The sequence below is a fragment of the Megalops cyprinoides genome, chromosome 13 (assembly GCF_013368585.1).
Source record: "Megalops cyprinoides isolate fMegCyp1 chromosome 13, fMegCyp1.pri, whole genome shotgun sequence".
NCBI classification, from domain to species: domain Eukaryota; kingdom Metazoa; phylum Chordata; class Actinopteri; order Elopiformes; family Megalopidae; genus Megalops; species Megalops cyprinoides.
In genome coordinates, this window is record NC_050595.1 from 29,941,239 (window position 1) to 29,961,724 (window position 20,486).

Sequence of the window (20,486 nt, forward strand, 5' to 3'; positions counted from 1 at the left end):
CAGGTCCATGTGTAGGACTGTGATTGGATATGCTGCTGTAGACACACCCCAGATATTCAGTAGCAAGAGGTCTGATGTGATGATTACACTCTTTGGAATCAGTAAGCTTGTTCAAGGTCCTACATTTGCCTGTTATAGAAAATTCAAGGGCCTCTAAGTTGTAGCTTTGGCTTTGCCAGAGAAACAGCTCATCAGATAAAAAGCACTCCCAGACTGATTGTTCCACTCCTGTTCCATTTCCAAGGAGAAACCCCCTCCACTTCCACTTCATCACTGATGCGGTGGCCCATCAGATTCTCAGCTCCCTCTTTCAGTCTTGGATGGTGCCGTCCGTGCAGGTCAGCTTCTATGACGCAGATGAGCTTAAGGTAACAACCATTCCTTGGGTTCCTTACTGCAATGCTATGTTGGGTAGAGATTGGCATCTTCATTACCCTTTTTCTTCCTACAGATTACGGGCCAGGCTGTTTCAGAGTGCTCTTCTGTTATTTCAGAGTACTCACCTTGATCTTAAGATATGCATGGAGGACTGTAATTTTACATATATCTGTTTTATATATGGTTCAGTAGCATTAGCGATGGCTTTGATGTAAATGTTAATTGGCTCTGTGCACAGGTAGACTAAACAATGAACCTTTTTTGTTTGGAAATGTCTCATCTTGTGAAGTACACTCTGCTTCATGTGAATAGCTAAGCTCTGATTCCAACCCCTCTTTGTTTGCAGTCAGAGGTAGCCTGGATCCCTAATAAGCACTACTCAGGGATATATGGCTTGATGAAACTGACCTTGACCAAAGCGCTCTCCTCTGACCTCACTAAAGTCATTGTCTTGGACACGGACATCACCTTCGCCACTGACATTGCTGAGCTCTGGGCCATCTTCCGGAAGTTCACAGGTGTATTGATGAGCTGATTTGATGGTTGCCTGTCTGGTCTGTGGGTGTGAAATGCTTGTTGTTTGTCTGTTTGACATTACAGTAACAGTTGCTTTCAACAGGAGCTCTGGAAGTCTATTACAGCTTAATGAGCTAACTGAAAATCAAAATTTAAGTGCTATTTTTTGTGAAGCAAGTTTGAGGAAAAAATCAAGTGAATCAGATCTGGTTTCCCAGATTTTTCAAATTTTCTGGGAACAGTTTTTCTCATGTGCTCATAACAATGCTCATTGTACTGCCACTTAGCCCAGCATAATTGTGTCACCAGAAGTTAGGTAATGTCAATATGGTTTTATGCTAATGCTAATGGTAACTTAGATAATGAGGTCATTTTAATCATAAAGCTAGCTACGTTTCTTAGCTTGGCTGTCGCTGTGGAAATCCCTTTGACCTTACTTCATTGGAGCTATTTTAGATACACAGGTATAGTGTTAGTGTTAACAATTTCTCAGCGCAGGGGATAGCTGAATTTAAAATGTGCAAAATGGACTTATTTGTATAAATACGGCACACATATGTTGATCATCAATATCAACATCTCAATGGCACAAAATGTAATTGACATTCAATATGGATGCCACATAAATTTCAGTGACCGTCTAATTTACGGCGATCCTCACTTTCTAACAATATTCTGGTTTCAGACAAGCAGGTGATTGGATTGGTGGAAAACCAGAGTGACTGGTACCTGGGAAATCTCTGGAAGAATCACAAACCTTGGCCAGCCCTAGGACGAGGGTTCAATACAGGTCAGGACACAAATACGGGCAAATGAATATTATGTTTTGTTTTGCTGTATTTTGAGTAAGGAGTTCTTGGAACTGACAGATGGAACTACACTGTGTGATTTGCATGAGCAGTGAGGGTATGTTGGGTTCTTGTAGGTAATCGTTGTTGGTCTTGGTTTTGATACAGGGGTCATCCTCCTCCTCCTCGAACGATTGCGCCGGATTGGCTGGGAGCAGATGTGGAGGTTGACTGCAGAGAGAGAGCTCATGAGCATGCTTTCCACTTCATTAGCTGACCAGGTCAGATACTACAGTACCACCATCCATTCCATCAATGACGTACCGTTTTGAAATGCCAATATTCACCTAGTTTAGACCAAGCTTCTCATAGTTTGTATTCATTCTGCTGAAAGGTTTCTGACAGACTGATCATGACAAAAGATTTTACAGTAGTACTTTTTTTACCTGAACAGAGTCTTAAATACAGTGAAACATTTATATTATGGCTAACTGTTAACATTTACCATCAATTGCAGGACATTTTCAATGCATTCATAAAGCAGAACCCAGTCCTAGTGCATCAGCTTCCCTGCTTCTGGAACGTCCAGCTATCTGACCATACTCGCTCAGAGCAGTGCTACACTGAAGTGTCTGACCTCAAGGTAGACCAATCGTCCAATTTCCTTAACTACTGTTGGATGTATTTTGAAATGGGAATTTGATTATTGGGCCAACAACATGATAACACAGCTCTGTGGTGTCTTTAAGCAAGTTACTCAACAACCAGTCCCCTAAAATAATTGTTTGAATGGAGTTTTAAGCAGGATACTCATTGGGAATTACATAGAAGAAGCTAAATACACTAGAAACTAAAGCACTTGGTAGCTGACATTCCTGTCTTCCTTTTGCCATTGCCACTAATTCCCTGCTGTGGCTCACAACTGTGACCTGATGGATTGTGTCAGGTCATCCACTGGAACTCCCCCAAGAAGCTGCGGGTGAAGAACAAGCATGTAGAATTCTTCCGAAACCTCTACCTGACCTTCCTGGAGTATGATGGCAACCTGTTACGCAGAGAGCTCTTTGGATGCCCCAGCCAGCCGAGCTCTGAGAGTATCCGCGTAAGGACCCCCACCCCTGCCACACACTCACCTCACTAATTCTTACACAGTTACACAGTGTCCACATCATCTCTTGGGACAGTCTGAGCAGCTTCCTAAAGGTCCCAAACAGCAATATGTATATGTAGATTCATAACCAAGCTACATCCCACCAGTTTTACTTGGAAGATGGATGAGGTGATGAAACATGGATGACTATTATTCATACAAACCCATTACGGTTATATCAGAAATGCAATTGATATCAGGTGTTTATTTTTAAAGTTATAGCTGTGTATCCTGTAAATGTTAGAGGCGTTTTGTGGACTGAGCCTTGTCTCTCTTTGGCCCCAGTTACAACGTGCCCTCGAAGAGCTGGATGAAGATGACCAGTGCTATGATTTCCGCAGGGAGCGGATCACAGTCCACCGGATGCACCTCTACTTCCTGCAGTATGAGTACACCCCCATGGATGATGGCACCGATGTCACCCTGGTTGCACAGCTCTCCATGGACAGGTCGCACATTAAAGCCCTATTATAATGCTCTGAACCTTCACCTTGAAATGGAGACAGTCTTCCGCTGAAATACACTGCAGTTACAGGAATTTATTGGAATAATGAATTTAGCTCTGTCTCCACTCAATTAAAGTCTTGATTTTCACATGGATTTAGAGTTCAATTCCATACTTAAGGATTGCCACAGGCGCCAAGCTCCTGGTCTCATTAAAAAAGGCCATGGCTCATCAGCTTGTGATCCTGAGCAGTAATTAGATTGGTTCAACATGTTAAGCCCCTAGTCCTCCTTACTTGGGTCAGGGGATCACTTGTACTAAAGGGGAAACTGTAATCCACTCAAATAGTCTTCTTGATGTGTACCAAATTCGCATGGGAAATTCTCACAAGTTACAGAAAGCAGGAATGAATCACGACCTCTCAAGTGGCAGGTTCATGTAACTTCCTGACTTAAATTCTGTACTTTCTGGCTAGAACTCTACAAAAATGTGCCTGTGATCAGGCAAGATGTTCTGTAAGGTAATGTTTAAAATGAAAATACTTTGTCAGAATTCTTGCAATGACCAGTGGTTACCTAAATGTTCTCACAATACTTCTAAATCACTTTTTCTTCAATATTACAACATTGTTGACAAAACAAGAAATGTTTACTGGTTGGTATTTCACATGATTTGCTTTTCAGTTTGTTTTAAATCAAAAGGGAATACTTTATACTTGATAGATGTTCTCTCTCTGTGTCCAGGCTGCAGATGCTGGAAGCCATCTGCAATCACTGGGAGGGCCCCATCAGCCTCGCTCTCTACATGTCTGATGCTGAGGCGCAGCAGTTCCTGCGCTATGCCCAAGCTTCAGAGGTACTGAAGAACCGCAAGAACGTGGGCTACCACATTGTCTACAAGGAGGGCCAGTTCTACCCTGTCAACCTGCTGCGCAATGTGGCCCTCCGCAACGCTAACACGCCCTACGTGTTCCTGACTGATGTGGACTTCCTGCCCATGTATGGCCTGTATGATTACCTCAGGTAAGCCACTCTAAATGTCAGCCTTGTCTTACCTCATGGTATTGTGTAGACTTCCTGTCATATTTAAACTACAACTTTGTGATTACTGGATCGGTGGTGGTGTCATTCCTGGTCAAGGCTTTTATAGTAACCCGGTTCTTCATTAATGCACTGCTTGTGCCATTATATCCAGGTATTGTCACTATTGTAGATCATGATTCACTTCAGGCGTCTTATCTTTTTTCATTGTGTTTTCATGTCACTGAAGCTGTTGTATGCCTAGATATTTAATAATGACCTTTCCATCATTGCTAGTTACAATACATGACATTTAGCAGTTGCACATTTAGTATGAACTCATTGTAAATGTAGGATTAAATTGAGATACATGGCACACTTACAATATGTATGCATATTAGTGTGGCCCATTGTACCCAATGGATAAGAATACAGAGTCAACTCTTATCTTTATGTATGTGTTCTATCACTGTCCTTTATTAGACAGTCTATTAGGCATCTGTTTTATTTGGCACTTCACACTATGAATTGCAGATGAGTTATGTTACAGAGACTTAATTATCAACATGAAAATGTCAACCTTCCAATTTGCATCCTATGAAGCATGAGTGAAAGTCACATTAGTTAATTTTCTATCATTGACAACAACAAACCTGTATGGAATCAATGGAACACTGAACTTTTTAGATAAGCCCAAGAATGGCAGACAGTGTAGCATAGTGGTAAAAAAGCAGGGCTCATAACATACTTATATTCTCAGGTGGGCCACTGCTGCTGTACCCTTATGCAAGGTACTCAACCTGGTTCCCTCAGTGAATGTCTAGCTGTATAAATGGATAACACTGCATAGAGCATCTGCTAAGCAAATGTAAGCTTCTCTTGTTCTTGATTTCCTCTTAAATGGTGCTTTGTGTTTGTTTGGGCTGGGCTCTCTCTTCCCTAGAAAATCCATAATCCAGCTGGACATGGCCAACACGAAGAAGGCACTGGTGGTGCCTGCCTTTGAGACCCTGCGCTATCGCCTTTCGTTCCCAAAATCCAAAGCTGAGCTACTCTCTATGCTGGACATGGGGACCCTCTACACTTTCAGGTCTGAACTCACTTCTTTGTTGACTTCATATTTGTAGTGTTAGGCCATGGGTCTTTGGTAGCAAGGCTGTTCAATTAAGAAACATATTAAATCCAAATGTTTCCTTATTTATTTGGGGTTTTCAAGGCATTTAAACAATTAACAAATGCTAGCTAGCTCCTGCCCCAGCACATGTTACCCACTCTGGGCACAAGCCCACATTTATCATTCCCCTTTAGACTACTGCACAAAATATAACTAACCTGAAATGTCCACGACTAGTCTCTGGTTGACAGCTCTGTGAGTCATTTAACTGTGGTCAGTTTTCCTGTAACTAGGAACATTTTGGTTATTATTTTTAAGTGGAGGAAACAGTAGCTCTAATTGGTTTTTGTGTAGAATGTATGGCTGTGCTCCTTACCAGGTTATTGTCATATCCTTAGTATTTTTAAATTGGAAATAGTTTTATATCAAATATTAATGTAAATATCTTCCTGTGTAATTTACTGTTAGCGCAATGGTAGTATAATAAAGGCTAAAAGGCCATACTCCTGAAGACAAGAAACAGTATGGATAGAATTGGACTCTTGACTGTGAACTCCCTGTTTGCATTCCAGGTACCATGTGTGGACCAAGGGCCATGCACCAACAAACTACGCCAAGTGGAGGACAGCCACCATGCCCTATAAGGTGGAGTGGGAGTCAGACTTTGAGCCCTATGTGGTGGTGAGACGAGATTGTCCCGAGTATGACCAGAGGTTTGTGGGTTTTGGCTGGAACAAAGTCTCCCACATTATGGAGCTTGATGCACAGGTAAGTAGGGCTGTCATGAAAGAATTGGTGATTTGCAGTGTAATACTTAACTGACTGTTTGATAAATGTCTCACAATCTTAAATGTCTTCAAGTATAAAACTCAAGTGAAGACAATTTGAGAAATATGTTCCAGAATATGGGAGTGAAACAGGAATATTTTAATGGACCCAAAACACTACAGTGAACACATTACAATCAAGGAAACAGGCAATCAAACAACTATTGAATAAATTAATGGAGAAGAGAATAGTATTTTATCTTAATTTCAAAAGATTTTTGGAGCCCATAACTAATGTTAATCACCCCAATAGTATGATGCACATGTCAATATCTCATTTAGCAGTTAATATGCTGTAACTCCTTTGTCAAAGAACTGTGTTGTCTACGAATAGGTTTTGTTAACTTTAAGCAAATGTTGTCTTAATGAAGGACAGTTGTTCAATTGTTTTAAGCCTTAAACTATACTGTAACTCTTAAATAGATCCTAATCAATTGCACTAAACATCAATTAGTGTGACTAATATTATTAAGGGGCAGAAATGAACAGAAGTAGAAAAAACTTTAATACCATCTTTCTCAAGGTCAAACACCTTTGCAACAAGTATTTATTCACAAAAGGCTAACAGCAGATACCTCTCAAGTGACGTCAAAACTCAGATTGACATTATAAAGGAACAGGAAACCTAAAGAGGAGAAACATGTTAAAAATAATGTATTACATTTATGTGATTGGATGAGATGATCAGGGGCCTCATTTATAAAAAAGTTGCGTAGAAACGATCCTACATTTGCTCTAAGATCATTTATGAAATGTGCACATGTGTGATTCAGAGCAAATGAACGCACATACCAAAAAGACATGCATACGCCACTCTCCCAGATGTGAAATCTATAAATCACAAATGATCTTGAAATTGTGCGTAGCTGAATGGTTTTAGATCTCCACCTTGTAAACGCCCCCAATTAATTTCATTAGCATATAAAGGAGCTCGAATCAAAACCCAAATCCTCTACTTGATAATGGCGAACTGCAAGAAAAATCGAGGTCCTGTTGGTGGAGGTGCAGATGTGTGCAGGGACGCTGTTTGGGAGCCTTTTCAGTGGTGTTACCACTAAAACCAAGTACATGCCATCTGGCCACAAAGCTCTAATTTGGAAAACCAATGTGTGTTTTTGTTTTGTCTTCCACAAGTAGCCTAGCTTATGTTATTATTGACAACTGTATTGTGCAAACCAGTACGTATAGCCTAAGCAATGTGATCAATCTGGCAATACAACTACAACAGCATCTACTACTACTACTACTACTACTATTAGTAATAATAATAATAATAATAATAATAATAATGAGGAAACAATTAGGCAGCAGGTGACATGTTGGCGCCAGGGTTTCCGTTAGCCGGTAATTACCGGTTTTTGCCTGGTAAAATTTATTTAAAAAAACCTGATAAATTAAAAGCCTACATTTTAGTGGCTAATGTTGAGGTTTTGCACAATCGTTACTGTTCGTTTTGCTTAATCGTTACTCTTCATTAAATAGTCAAACTGATTTGAGGTTGTTGTCATTCTTTTGTCAACCTAGGTGTACATTATATTTGCATTTGCAACATAGACTGTTATTGTAAAGTTACCGGTAAGTTTCAGATTTGTCCGGTAATTTAAATTCTTTCCGGACACCGGACCAGCAAGAAAAAATCCTAGTGGAAACCTTGGTTGGCGCTCTTAGATTTCCGAATACCTGCAGTACTCCAACATTGCCACAAGGAAATGTTTGTACGCCAAGTTGGAACCTGACGTGGAGCTAAGTACTTTTCCACGTCAAAGACTGTTTTTATAAATCTGAACTTTGGCGTGGATTTGAGCGTACGCACATTCTAAGATCAAATCTGTGCATACGAACGTTTTATAAATGAGGCCCCAGATCTGAGTTTGTTGATTAAATGATTTGGCTGAACAACCAGACATATCAGCCTTCCAGGACCACAGCTAATTTGCAGTGATTTGAATGACTGTGCTTTGCAGACCCTTAACGAACTTTCCATTGTTCTTTCTTCCCAGGAGTATGACCTGATGGTTCTGCCCAATGCCTTCATGATCCACATGCCCCACGCACCCAGCTTTGACATCTCCAAGTTCCGCTCCAGCTCCAGCTACCGATATTGTTTGACCACACTCAAAGATGAGTTTCACCAAGACCTGTCCAGAAAGTATGGTGCTGCTGCTCTGAAGTACCTTACTGCTGAGAGGAACATCTAAATGAGGGCATTGCAGGCCTTCATATCTCTCTGCGGTGGAAAAGGTGTTGATGGATACAAAACATCTCAGCTGTGGTCTGATGTCACTCCTGAAGTCAGGAAATTTGGTTTGAGGAGGGGGGTTCATGACACTATAGGACTGCAGAAAATATAGTTATTGGTTACTCCCTTTTCCTCTGCCATGTACTCTACTTGACAGTTTCTGGATTCTAGCACCGAGTAACATAAGATTATGGCAATTTGTGACCAAAACTGTCCGCTTTAGAGCAGAGAGACTTCAATAACCAAAAAGATTGGATTTTTGGTGAGCTTTTGCTTTAAGGATTGAGGATTATAATATTCCTTTTGAAAAGCTGAGCTTTTTTCTGAAAAAAAAAAAAGTGAATCCACAACTGTTGATTAGTACTGTCACTGGATCCGAACTTGCAATTGAACTGTGAAATGAATGGTACAGTATAACAAGCTGGAACGAAAGTGCTGGACAGCACCTGAGTATGTTAACTCAGCCTCCCCTGGAATCTTCACGAGACCAAATTAAATCACACGAGAGTGGACAAGTCATCAGAACTGGAGACACATTTAGGCTTGATATTTTCCTTGATATTTAAAATATTTAAAATATTTTCTTTTTTTATGTAAATGATTACTTAAAATACGTTTTAGATTATGCTGTCACATACAAATTGCATTATTTTTATTTCTATATTTTCCCCTCAGAGGAGAGAAATTTTATTGGTTATATTTAATAGAATGAGTGTTTGTGAGAAATGCTGAATGATTTTCAATTGCTTATGATACATTGTTCCATTTGGTCAGAATGAGCATGTGGGATAACTTGGACCCTCCGTTACACTTGTGCAGTTACTGAGTGATAGTGTGGCTTTAGTGTTTGTTTCATTGAACATCAGACCTGATTTTCATTGAATTATCAGTTATGTTTGATTTTCTTTTCCAGTACACATGCTTAAAAGCCTGTTATTTGTGCCAAGTCACAATCTCTATGTTATACTGTATGTGCCATCTACTTGACCCCTCCACCATGCTCCATTCTCTTGTCATTGTTGGGCAAAGCACTGCCTTGACACAATCTAGGAATCTACTCTTCAGAAATCCTGACAGAGGAAGTATATATGAGGGACAATCCACAGTAGCTTGAGTAGGACATAACTTTATGAAGCCAGGGAAATAGAGTGAAAAACATTATTGTTAACATACACCTAGACACCCCCACTCCCACCCCAACCAAGTCATTCTCTTCTCCCTATCACCCCCTGCCTGTGCGGTAAATGCTAGTGCCTTTGCTGTATTGTGAAACTGGGTATTGATTGTATCACTATATAGAGCCTTGGAAATATCAGGCTCTCTATTTATTATTGTTGACTTAAATCGATCATATTTTTCTATATTGGGGAAAAGTGCTTTAAATAAATCCACCCTTTTGTAATGTTTGTCTGAGGTTCCTTCTTTACATTTCACTGTTGAAAAAAATCAGTTTGCTTCAGTTGCCAGTTGTGGTGATGTTACTCCTGCTTGTTGTTTTTGCACATGGACAGGTAATAGATTGAAATGCCTCTTGCCTAAAACATAAATAATTGAGATGTCCTAGGATATTTTGTCATCCACTCACAGTATGACATAATACTATATTTGCCATTCTACAATAAAAAAAAATAATAAATAAAGACAAATCAAACATTGCTTTTACATCATGGTTTTGAAATGTACACTGGACCCCCTTACCATTATCGTTTAGACTGTCCACATTTCCTTAGTTTTCACATTAAATTAATAAATCCATGCAGAGATGTACTACAATGATCAGACCACGTAATTCATAAACACAAATAACATTCATTAACACTGGCCACATACAGCCCATGCAATGATTTGTAATGCTGAAGTGAAGAGAAGGTTGAATGGTGTATTACAAATGAATTGCTTCAGATGAATCACTAAATAAGATAAGCTAAGTTGAGGGATAATCAATTATTATTTGTATACACATACAAATGCATACTTTAGTGAGTATTTGTGCTGATGGGAAATTGGGCTCCAATAGATTGAGAATGATTATGAATCCAATAGAATGAGACAGAATGTAACTGATGACTTTGCCAAGACAAACAACAAGAGCTAGTACCAACAGTTCTTCACTGCAATTAATATGTGGGAGTATCGAATTGAGGTAGATGCAATCCTTTAATCAGCTGACTCATCTGGAGTCTAGAGTCTCCAGGTATCTTCCTTACAACTCAGAGACAACAGTCATTGGGATTCTAGGCACTGTCCTTGGAAAATATTTTATCCTTGTAACTGGTCTGGGTCAAAGATAATACATTTATGTGCTGTGCTTCAAAGTGGATCATCCAAATTGACCTGAAACAGTGTCATATGTTTGTTGGTTTATTTTTTCTTCAGACCCACAGACCTCTATTCTCTTATCTGGAGATCTGAAACAGCAGGGTGCCTACTCCACCACACCTAAGAGCATCCACAGAAAGCATCCACCACACCTAAGAGATCAGTGCAGCTCACATCACTTGGGGTTGTGACAGACGCAACCCTTCAAAACAACAGGAAAAAACAAATTCAAACTAATCTGTTGTAAGTTATGATGATCCATTTAAAATAAATGCCAGTCATTAAAAAAACAAGAGAATTGAATTTCCTATTATGGGCATATTGCTTGTTTAAAGGCAAGAATTGCCAGCCAGGCTGCTTCTGTTAAATTATAAAAGAAAATTGAAAAATATATTTTGAGTCAGTCTTTTGTCCCAAACATTTCCACTTATTTTGATGTGCAAGCTGAATTCGCTTTTCCTTGAATATATAAAATAGCCCCTTGCTGTAGAGGAAGAAATAGATGTGATTCTGTTAAGATAAAAAATCTAGTTGTTCCAATCCAAATTTAGCTTCATAAGCACTTTTCCCCCTGGGCTTAACAGGACACTTTATATAGTGGAGGATGCTAGCATGATAATGGCTCATCTTAAACATGATCGATGGTGATGTAGATTGGTCACAACATTTTTATGATATCTGTGTCCCATATGTGGCCTGCCGGGGGTCATCCATCAATAATGATTGATTTTCCTGATTGGAAGGAAATGCAGTTGTATTTCTTTATAAAGGCGGAAGCTGACCTTTCTGCTTTCTCTGGTGTCCCAAAAGTATTGAATGTTGCAATCCCACTCTATCATTTCATGTGCTCGGTGTTGGAGGAGCTGAGGGAGCTTGTCTCAAAGCCTCCCAGTCTGTCCAAGGCCTCCCTGATTGTGGTGGACTTAAGCTTACCGGGCTTCTCATTTGCTGTTTGCTTTCAGCAAGTGTTGGCAATCTAGACCTGTTTAAATGGAACAGAATTTATAGATGTCACTAACCAAATAGTGATTTGTAAAGTTTTGTGAATGGTCTGTCCTGTGCTGCAGTCAATACACAGCTTTGCTTTTGAAAATTGCTACAAGGGCCACAAAGGATAGCCTGAAGTGAGAGACATCCATTTCTGTTTGCATGGTGAAATTATCAGCTAAATGAGACCTATGAAGTCCTCCTATTTCAGCAGATTTCTACTGTCCAACAAAAAATTCCATTAGACACCATAGACAAGGGAAGTCAGAGAATGGCTGCCCTTAAGATTTCATAAGTGTCACCCTAAATAATTCATCCTGTCAGAAAGAATGGTTAGAGAGGTGTTCAAATATTAATGGAGAGGCTGAAAGTGGAGGCCCTGTCAGATCAATTTCTTGTTTTTGTTTGCACTAGAAATGATTTAACACTGACCATTCACTGGACAGAAGAGCATTCTTACTTCATGGGCTTATCTACACTGTTTCAGCAAATGTGGAAGGTTTTTATCCACTGGCTCTCCTGCCCCTTTTGGGTTGCTATTCTTTGCTTTATGCTCTTCCCTTTTATGCAACCCTCATTTACGTCACTTGTCTCACTGTGATAATCTCTGCACTGAGGCAGGAGAGCTGAAGCAGGACAGCAGAGCTTCCAGCTGGAAGATAGATGCTACTCCACTCATGCTTACTGAGCAACTCATGGCGCCTAATGAATGGCAGGGTGCCTGAGAGCGGTGAGATGAGGAAACTCTGTCCACCCTATCCACCCCTGTCCCTGGTGGAATGAAATTCTTCTAATTTGTTCCTTCTGTCATAGCCAGTGTTAGCATATTACATAGCTGATTTTGAACCTGTGCCGTAGGGCTCAGCCTACACTCAAGATGAGCACTCTGTTTAGCGCTCTCTAGCTGCCATTGATTTCCTGAAGAGCTGGGTCAACACCACACAATCTCATCGACCATAAGGCCAATATCATAAGAAAGAGATCAATAAATGCATGACAAAAATGAGTGAATAGTTGTTTCAAAGATTCAAATTTTCACCTCTTTCCTCTCAATTTCAAAATTATGGGGCTATAGCCTCTGTATTTTCCTGGATAGTGCTTGTAATAAATATTGCTTAGGAATTAAGGAGTATTATAAGGTTATATGGAAGGAATAACATAGCATTTGAGAAGGCGTCACTGATATAATGTGTCTGTGTTTCTGCACCTGTTGTTAATATCATTGCATATTTACTGTATGTTGTAGGTTAAGTACATCACAACCTCTTTGTTTATCTCTTTTCTCTCAGCTGTGTTCAGCATAACCATTACTCTATACTCAGTGACCACTTTATTAGGTACACCTGTACACCTGCTTGTTGATGCAAATATCTAATCATTCAATCATGTGGCAGCAACTGGGACATTATAGGATAGATTTTATAATTACTATGTTGTTAATTACTACTGTCTATCAAACTCAAATGTCTTAAAGTACATTGTACAACTTTAAGACTCTCTCTAATTCTATCTGCCCAGTGCTGGCCAGAAGCAGATGGGCTCCCCCTCTGAGCCGGGTTCTGCTCAAGGTTTCTTCCTGCTAATTGGGGAGTTTTTCCTCGCCACCGTTGCCTTAGGCTTGCTCTGAGGGGGGCCTCAGGCCTGGGATCATTGTAAAGCTGCTTTGTGACAACTTGTGTTGTAAAAAGCGCTATACAAATAAAACTGAATTGAATTGAACTCAATGCATAAAATCACAAAGACATAGTCAAGAGGTTCAGTTGCTGTTCAGACCAAACATCAGAATGGGTAGGAAATCTGATTTAACTGACTTTGACCGAGGGATGATTGTTGGTGCCAGGCGGGGTGGTTTGAGTATCTCAGAAACCGCTGATCTCCTGGGATTTTCATGCACAATAGTTTCTAGAGTGTATAGAGAATGATGCAAAAAACAAAAAAACATCCAGTTCTGTTGGTGAAAACACGTTATTAATGATAGAGGTCAGAGGAGAATGGCCAGACTAGTCCAAGCTGACAGGAAGGCGACAGTAACCCAAGTAACCACACGTTACAACAGTGCTACGCAGAAAAGCATTTCTGAACATACAACATGTCGAACATTGAGGTGGATGGGCCACAGCAGCAGAAGACCCCTCTGGGTACCACTCCTGTCAGCTAAGCACAGGAAACTGAGGCTATAGTGGGCACAGGCTCACCAAAACTGGATGGTAGATGACTGGAAAAACACTGCTGGTCTGATGAATCTCGATTTCTGCTGCGACATGCAGATGGTAGGGTCAGAATTTGGCGTAAATAACATGAATCCATGGATGCATCCTGCCTTGTGCCAATGGTTCAGGTGGAGGTGGTGGTGTAATGGTGTGGGAAACATTTTCTTGGCACACATTAGGCACCTTAATACCACAGCCTAAACGCCACAGCCTACCTGAGTTTTGTTGCTGACCATGTGCATCCCTTTATGATCATGGTCTACCCATCTTCTAATGGCTACTTCCAGCAGAATAACGCCCCATGCCACAAAGCACACGTTATCTCAAACTGTCATGTTCCAGGAACATGACAATGAGTTCAGTGTTCTCCAATGGCCTCCACAGTCACCAGATCTCAATCCAATAGAGCACCTTTGGGATGTGGTGGAATGGGACATTCGCAGCATGAATGTGCAGCTGACAAATCTGCAGCAGCTGTGTGATGCTATCATGTCAGCATGGAGCAGAATCTCTAAGGAATGTTTCTAGCACCTTGTTGAATCCATGCCACAAAGAATTCAGGCTGTTCTGGGGCAAAGGGGGGTCCTACCAAATATTAGAGAGGTGTACCTAATAAAGTGGTCACTGAGTGTATAATGTAATAGTGCTCAAATCCAGCTATCTTGTCACTTCTAATGAAAGTGTATAACCAAAGTTCCAGAGGACAGGATGCCCTCTATCTGCAAAACCAATCCAAGACATCAAATTGTGTATATAAACCACCTACACTATATGGACAAAAGTATTTGGCCACACCTGTTTTTCAGGGTTTAGGCTAGGCCCCTTATCTCCAGTGAAGGGCAATCTTGATGCTTCAGCATACCATAAGACATTTTGGACAATGCTATGCTTCCAACTTTTTGGCAAAACAGTTTGGGGAAGGCCCTTTTCTATTCCAACATGACTGTGCCCCAGTGCACAAAGCAAGGACTATAAAGACATGGTTTGATGAGTTCGGTGTGGAAGAACTTGACTGGCCCGCACAGAGCCCTGACCTCAACATCATCGAGCATCTTAGGGATGAACTGCAACGGAGATTGCGAACCAGGCCTTCTCGTCCAACATCAGTGCCTGACCTCATAAATGCTCTACAGAACGAATGGGCACAAATTCCCACAGAAACACTCCAAAATCCTGTGGAAAACTTTCCAAGAAGAGTGGAAGCTGTTATAGCTGCAAAAGGGGGACCAACTCCATATTAAAGTATATGTATTTGAATACAATGTCATTACAATGTAATGGTCAAGCGTCCAAATACATTTGTCCATATAGTGTACTAACCTCTCCTTCCCATTTCAATTTGGTGTCTGCGAATCCCAGCTCCTCCTCTCCCTCCGCCCTTTGCTCCTCTCCTCCTACCTGCAGCTCAGGGTTGAAGGGTCTCCCACCTGGCTTTGATCCTCTCCCCAGATGGATCCAGGGTTCTGCTGTCCTCACCAGGACCAGTCCCCTCTGCTCCAGAAGGTTCAAAGGGGAGGTGTTTAGCCCTGCCCTATGGCTGCACTGATATGCTTACCTCCCTGGAGGGCTGGACTCCAAATCAAGCCAAGGATCCCATCAGACCTGCTTACCATTCATTTGGTGTTTAAACTTTTCACTAATATATACCCTTAAATTCATTTCAGTCCCTGTTGGAATTTCTTGGCCTAGTGAAATTACATCTATATATAATAAAATAATATGTTGGCACTGTTTGAAAGGGACCACAAGTTTCTACATTTAGTGTGCTATCTACTTGAGGACATAATGACTCATAATGCAGATATTGATGTGACAAAATTAATTTAATGAACATCTTATTTCTGTCTTTCATATAGAATTTCTTTAGATGAAATAGTGCTGCTGATTAGTGGTGTGGAATGGAATCCATGATACAAAAATATGTATTGTGTTTTGTGAATAATTATTTAATAGTACAATATGAATAATATAGTCAGTGGCTGCATTAGGTTGTGAACTCTTATACCTGTTAGTAATTATGGCCTAGCAGTCACTTACATTATAGCTTACATGCTGATATTGATACTTCAAAGTAATATTTGGCTATCAGTGTCTGTCATATTTGTCATTGACAGCAGAAACAGCAGAGTGCCATTGAGACAAGATCTATCAGGAGATCAAGTGAGTACTGCGTCATTAATGATGTCAGATGAATAATGCCTCTTTGTTGTATGTTTCAAACAGAGAAAATTTACTCACAATGTACCCTGAGGACTGCTCTCCCTCAGATCAATGGCAATAACCATGTACCTCTTCAGTTTTCTTTCTTTTGTCAATACAATGGAACTTAGCTTATCTGTCCACTATACCATTTTAATAGATTTAAATAGAGGCAATCCTGAGCTCCATCAACATAACCACATAGTGTGCAGCAGTGGTCCGTGCTTATCCATGCAATACTTCTGCTATTTGTTATGGAAACAAGTCGATTTTCCCACTCTTTATGTGCCCTGACCCAGACCCTACCACTCTCCCTCCTTTTATGCACCAATTATAACAAATAGCTCAGTGGAGGTGGGAAAATTACTTTGGCAAATAAGGGCAGAACAAATAACTGTTTTGAACTGGGAGAGTCTGAGTCTTTAATGCACATAAGTGGTCTTACATAATGTTAATAAATTCATCTTCAGGGCAGGAAAAAGGTTTCTGTATGTATGTTGTCCCACTACAGCCTTCAGATTATACTATAGACAGGGGAGTGGGAAGATATCAAGCATCCCTGTCTCCATGCCAACAAGCAATAATCTCTAGCCTGCAAGTGTCAGTAGGTTTAAGTCATGCCATCATAAAAATGCAGGAAACCATTTCCGAGCTGGGTCAGCCAGGGGTTTAAATGGGCAAATAGGACTGTGCTGATACATACTTGCCTTTCATCCTTCCCCATGTTCTCCTGGAGTGCGGGAGGCCTGCCAGTCTCTCTGTGGCACTCACCTTATTAACATCCTTCCTTCACCTCTGAGCCAGGAAAGTAATAACGAGATTATTTTTCAGTTTTGACCTCAAAGCACAGAAAATCATTGTGCTCAGTCATTTACTGGCACAAAGTAAGAACGTTGCCTATTAACTGTGAAAAAGTACTGTGCATCTATGGAGTCGTGAGGGGAGAAGAACGACACCAAGCAGGATATGATTTCAGAGATCAACAGCTCTAATTTGGATGACTTCAGAAGAAACCAATTAAATGGCTGAGCTAAAGTGCTCATTCTGAACGCAGAATGGGCCCTATGGCTGCAGTTCAAGCCTAGTCCTGTCATCAGCTGACCATGAGGAGCCCACAGCGACTTAACAAATTGGCTTCATTGTGCCAGGGTTATGGGTAGGGATGTCAACAGAGTTCCCTCATCTCTCCACTATGGCTCCCTCTAACAGCTTCAGAGGTACCTGCAAAGTCCTTGGGTGATGTCAGCGGGAATGTGCCCATTCTCCAATTAGCACTTGCCCTGTTGTGGTGCACTGTGGGCCTTGCAGTCTGAAGAATAGCCGTTGGTTGTGTCCAAGTGTATAGGAGGATTGTATTGACAGTGCTTCAATGGTCCTGAATGAGCACAGAGAGTGTGTGAAGGGATGGACCAATAGTACAGTGTAAGATTTCAAATTGAAAAAGCATAGGAAAAAACTTGCTGTACATGTCCACGTACAGATATCCAACTGGATTTACATTTACATTTATTCATTTAGCAGACGCTTTTATCCAAAGCGACTTACATAGGTTACAGTTCTTTACAATGTTATCTATTTATACAGCTGGATATTTACTGAGGCAATTGTGGGTTAAGTACCTTGCCCAAGGGTACAGCAGCAGTGTCCCAGCGGGGAATCGAACCAGTAACCTTTCGGTTACGAGTCCTGCTCCTTAACCACTATGCTACACTGCCGCCCTACACATAGTTTACACATAAGTAAACAACTGGGTGACAAACATATGAATATTGCTACCTAAATCTACACATGTACAGGTACCTCATGTCCTCAGGAAAGAAATTCTACATTATTTAAGCCTTTCTTGGGAATTAACAAATCCCTCGATGAAACATTGTGATGAAACATTGTTGAATGATCATTGTGGGATGATGAATGATCAAATGCTAATGGAACTTTGCTATTCAAATCCTCATTTTCCTCCAGCTGATTTGAGGCACCAGGAATCAATAACATTGATATTGCAGCTATGTATGTAAAACTGTATGCCTGCACTCTTTGCAATGCATTGAAGCTAGCTAGGTGGCTGGCTGTCTCAGTGTAGAGAAATATTACTAATATATCTGTATAACCTTAATAATTTGTAAAAATACATTTCTATCAAATTTTCCATGATTTCTGATTTCATAAATGCATTGCACCATAGTTCATCACTGGTAGCTTCTCAGCATTGCAACATAGGCCTCATAAACAACAAAGTCGATTAAAATAAGATGGCTACATCGACCAGATACTGGTGTCTGATCTGCCTGATGTATTTAGCCTGTCTGTGTCATGCTTCACAATGTAAACTTTCCTTTATATGACTGAGCACAGAGCTATCTAGCTGGCTGGATAGAAAACTAGTCAAATATTGCAAGTCAAACACTTTTTTACCTCAAGACTTTTTCTAGAACAAAGAAACATATCCAAGACAAATATTGACAATGGTATTTTATATCCTATAAAACAAACTAGGTATGGGTAATACAAAGCATCACTAATTTAAACAAACAGACAAAAAATAGGTCACTCACTATTAAGATAACATGGTTCACTACTGCAATGTGGCTGCATTCAAACAGAACTCTCTCCGAGTGCCGAGCAGTGGGGTTTCTCTTTACACACAAACTGAATAAGCAAAAGAGCAAAGCAGTGATACCCAATGTTTCCCTAAATCATTCCATGTAGCTGTGCCCTGTATTATTTGTTGAAATTTGAAAAATGGGTAATGAGCAATGAATTTCCCCCGTCTGTCTCTGGCCTAAATCACCAGAGCCTGAAGGGTCCCTGAGTTCTTTTTAATGATGCAATAGAAGTGATCTGCAGTGAACCTAGGGCAGGCTGAGAGATTGATGGATAGAGGATCTGCTTGGACGAGCAGAGGCCGGTGGGCACAGGACGATGAGCACTTACATCTAACACGCAACTCTAAATCACTTTCAGGTATTGCCTCAGACAACCACTAGTAATAGCATGTGCAATCATCAGGATTTTTTTTCTCATAAAATTTTTAGGATTGGAAATAAAACAGGCAATTACAATTCCATTTTTGGAAGCTGTTCAGCCTCGTCAGCATTTAGTTATAGCTGCGACATCCAGCATCCTGGTGGAAGAGAGGTACATGGTAGAGACAATGGCCTACTCTGCAACAGACACCTTGAGGGAAGGAGAAGCTAATTATGATAGTTCCTAAGGACTAGTGCACTCTACTCCCAGAAACCCCTGTAAAAAAAGCCCTAAAACTGGTACTTTCTAGCCAGTTCTTCTTTTTGAATCTTGATTGATACATCTTTGACACAGCACAATTTACATTCCTGAGTTCTTTGAAAGGAAAGTACAAGAAAATACAGTTTTATTTCAGGAAGTATGAGGTGAATTGAACAGAGGTATTTTTAGATGTGATGTTTCTCTAATGGGTTGGGGTTTGAATTGGGAACACTTTATGAACATCTGAGTACCCCATCCCACCCTTTGAGCTGTCATCATTTTGTGGCAGTCTTCCATCACATCGAATTAAAAGGGGAAACTCCAAGGTTTCCTAAACCATTGGGATGGACATATTCCACTCACGCAAAAAAATATGATGATGTTGTTTGAACATAGTACAATGCAAATGTCATCATTTGGTGTAAGGGCCTCAAGACAGCAAACCAATATTGTCTGATAAACAGCATTTGTCAAAAGGAGACAGGTTAATGTGACCTACCTATTGAGAATATCTCATCTATTTGTAGTTTGGCCAACCGCCAAGTTCCATCCTGTACAATGCTGATTGCGAGTATTCAGTACTTGTCTACTTGATGTGACATATGCTGTGACCAGCCTGCCAGAAGAACACCTTCTCCTTCTGCTTCCTTACTAACCTTTCAACGCCATCAATCAACTGCCTCAATGCCAACATGGCACAATGAAAAGGCGACTTGGTGCAAATTCCTGAAAACACACACTCTATTGTAATTGTGGAAAACATTTTGTCCCAAGAGGGTTTTATGTTAGAATTCATAAAACACTCAACAATACATTTAACAAAGGACACACAATAGTACAATCAATGTAGATGACAATAAATACTGGTTGAAGGGATTCTAGCAGTCAAAGTCACCAGTCATTGTATTTGCTCATTATTAAAATTACTGCCCATCATTCAGAAAATAAATTACATTCTGCTCAGCAAAAAGTGAATGTCCTGCTTCCGTAAGAAAGCTCTTGTCTTGTTTAGAGTCAGCTTTACACTGTGACATGTACTTCTTTTCAGTGTAAATGCCAGCATCATG

The 20,486-nt window shown here is 40.5% G+C and overlaps 1 protein-coding gene across 1 annotated transcript in view; it reads left to right on the forward strand.

The window, feature by feature from the left end:
* The window catches only part of LOC118788035 (LARGE xylosyl- and glucuronyltransferase 2), a 101,627-nt gene extending 91,765 nt beyond the window's left edge, over positions 1 to 9,862 (forward strand). Inside the window, exons 7-17 of the mRNA XM_036543867.1 lie at positions 245 to 368; positions 725 to 896; positions 1,580 to 1,684; positions 1,851 to 1,963; positions 2,200 to 2,325; positions 2,629 to 2,784; positions 3,118 to 3,281; positions 4,021 to 4,299; positions 5,240 to 5,386; positions 5,983 to 6,178; positions 8,238 to 9,862. Of these exons, the coding sequence (XP_036399760.1) occupies positions 245 to 368; positions 725 to 896; positions 1,580 to 1,684; positions 1,851 to 1,963; positions 2,200 to 2,325; positions 2,629 to 2,784; positions 3,118 to 3,281; positions 4,021 to 4,299; positions 5,240 to 5,386; positions 5,983 to 6,178; positions 8,238 to 8,435 (1,780 nt within the window). The 3' untranslated portion in view covers positions 8,436 to 9,862. The remainder of the gene's footprint in view (positions 1 to 244; positions 369 to 724; positions 897 to 1,579; positions 1,685 to 1,850; positions 1,964 to 2,199; positions 2,326 to 2,628; positions 2,785 to 3,117; positions 3,282 to 4,020; positions 4,300 to 5,239; positions 5,387 to 5,982; positions 6,179 to 8,237) is intronic.
* The last annotated feature ends 10,624 nt before the right edge of the window (positions 9,863 to 20,486 follow it).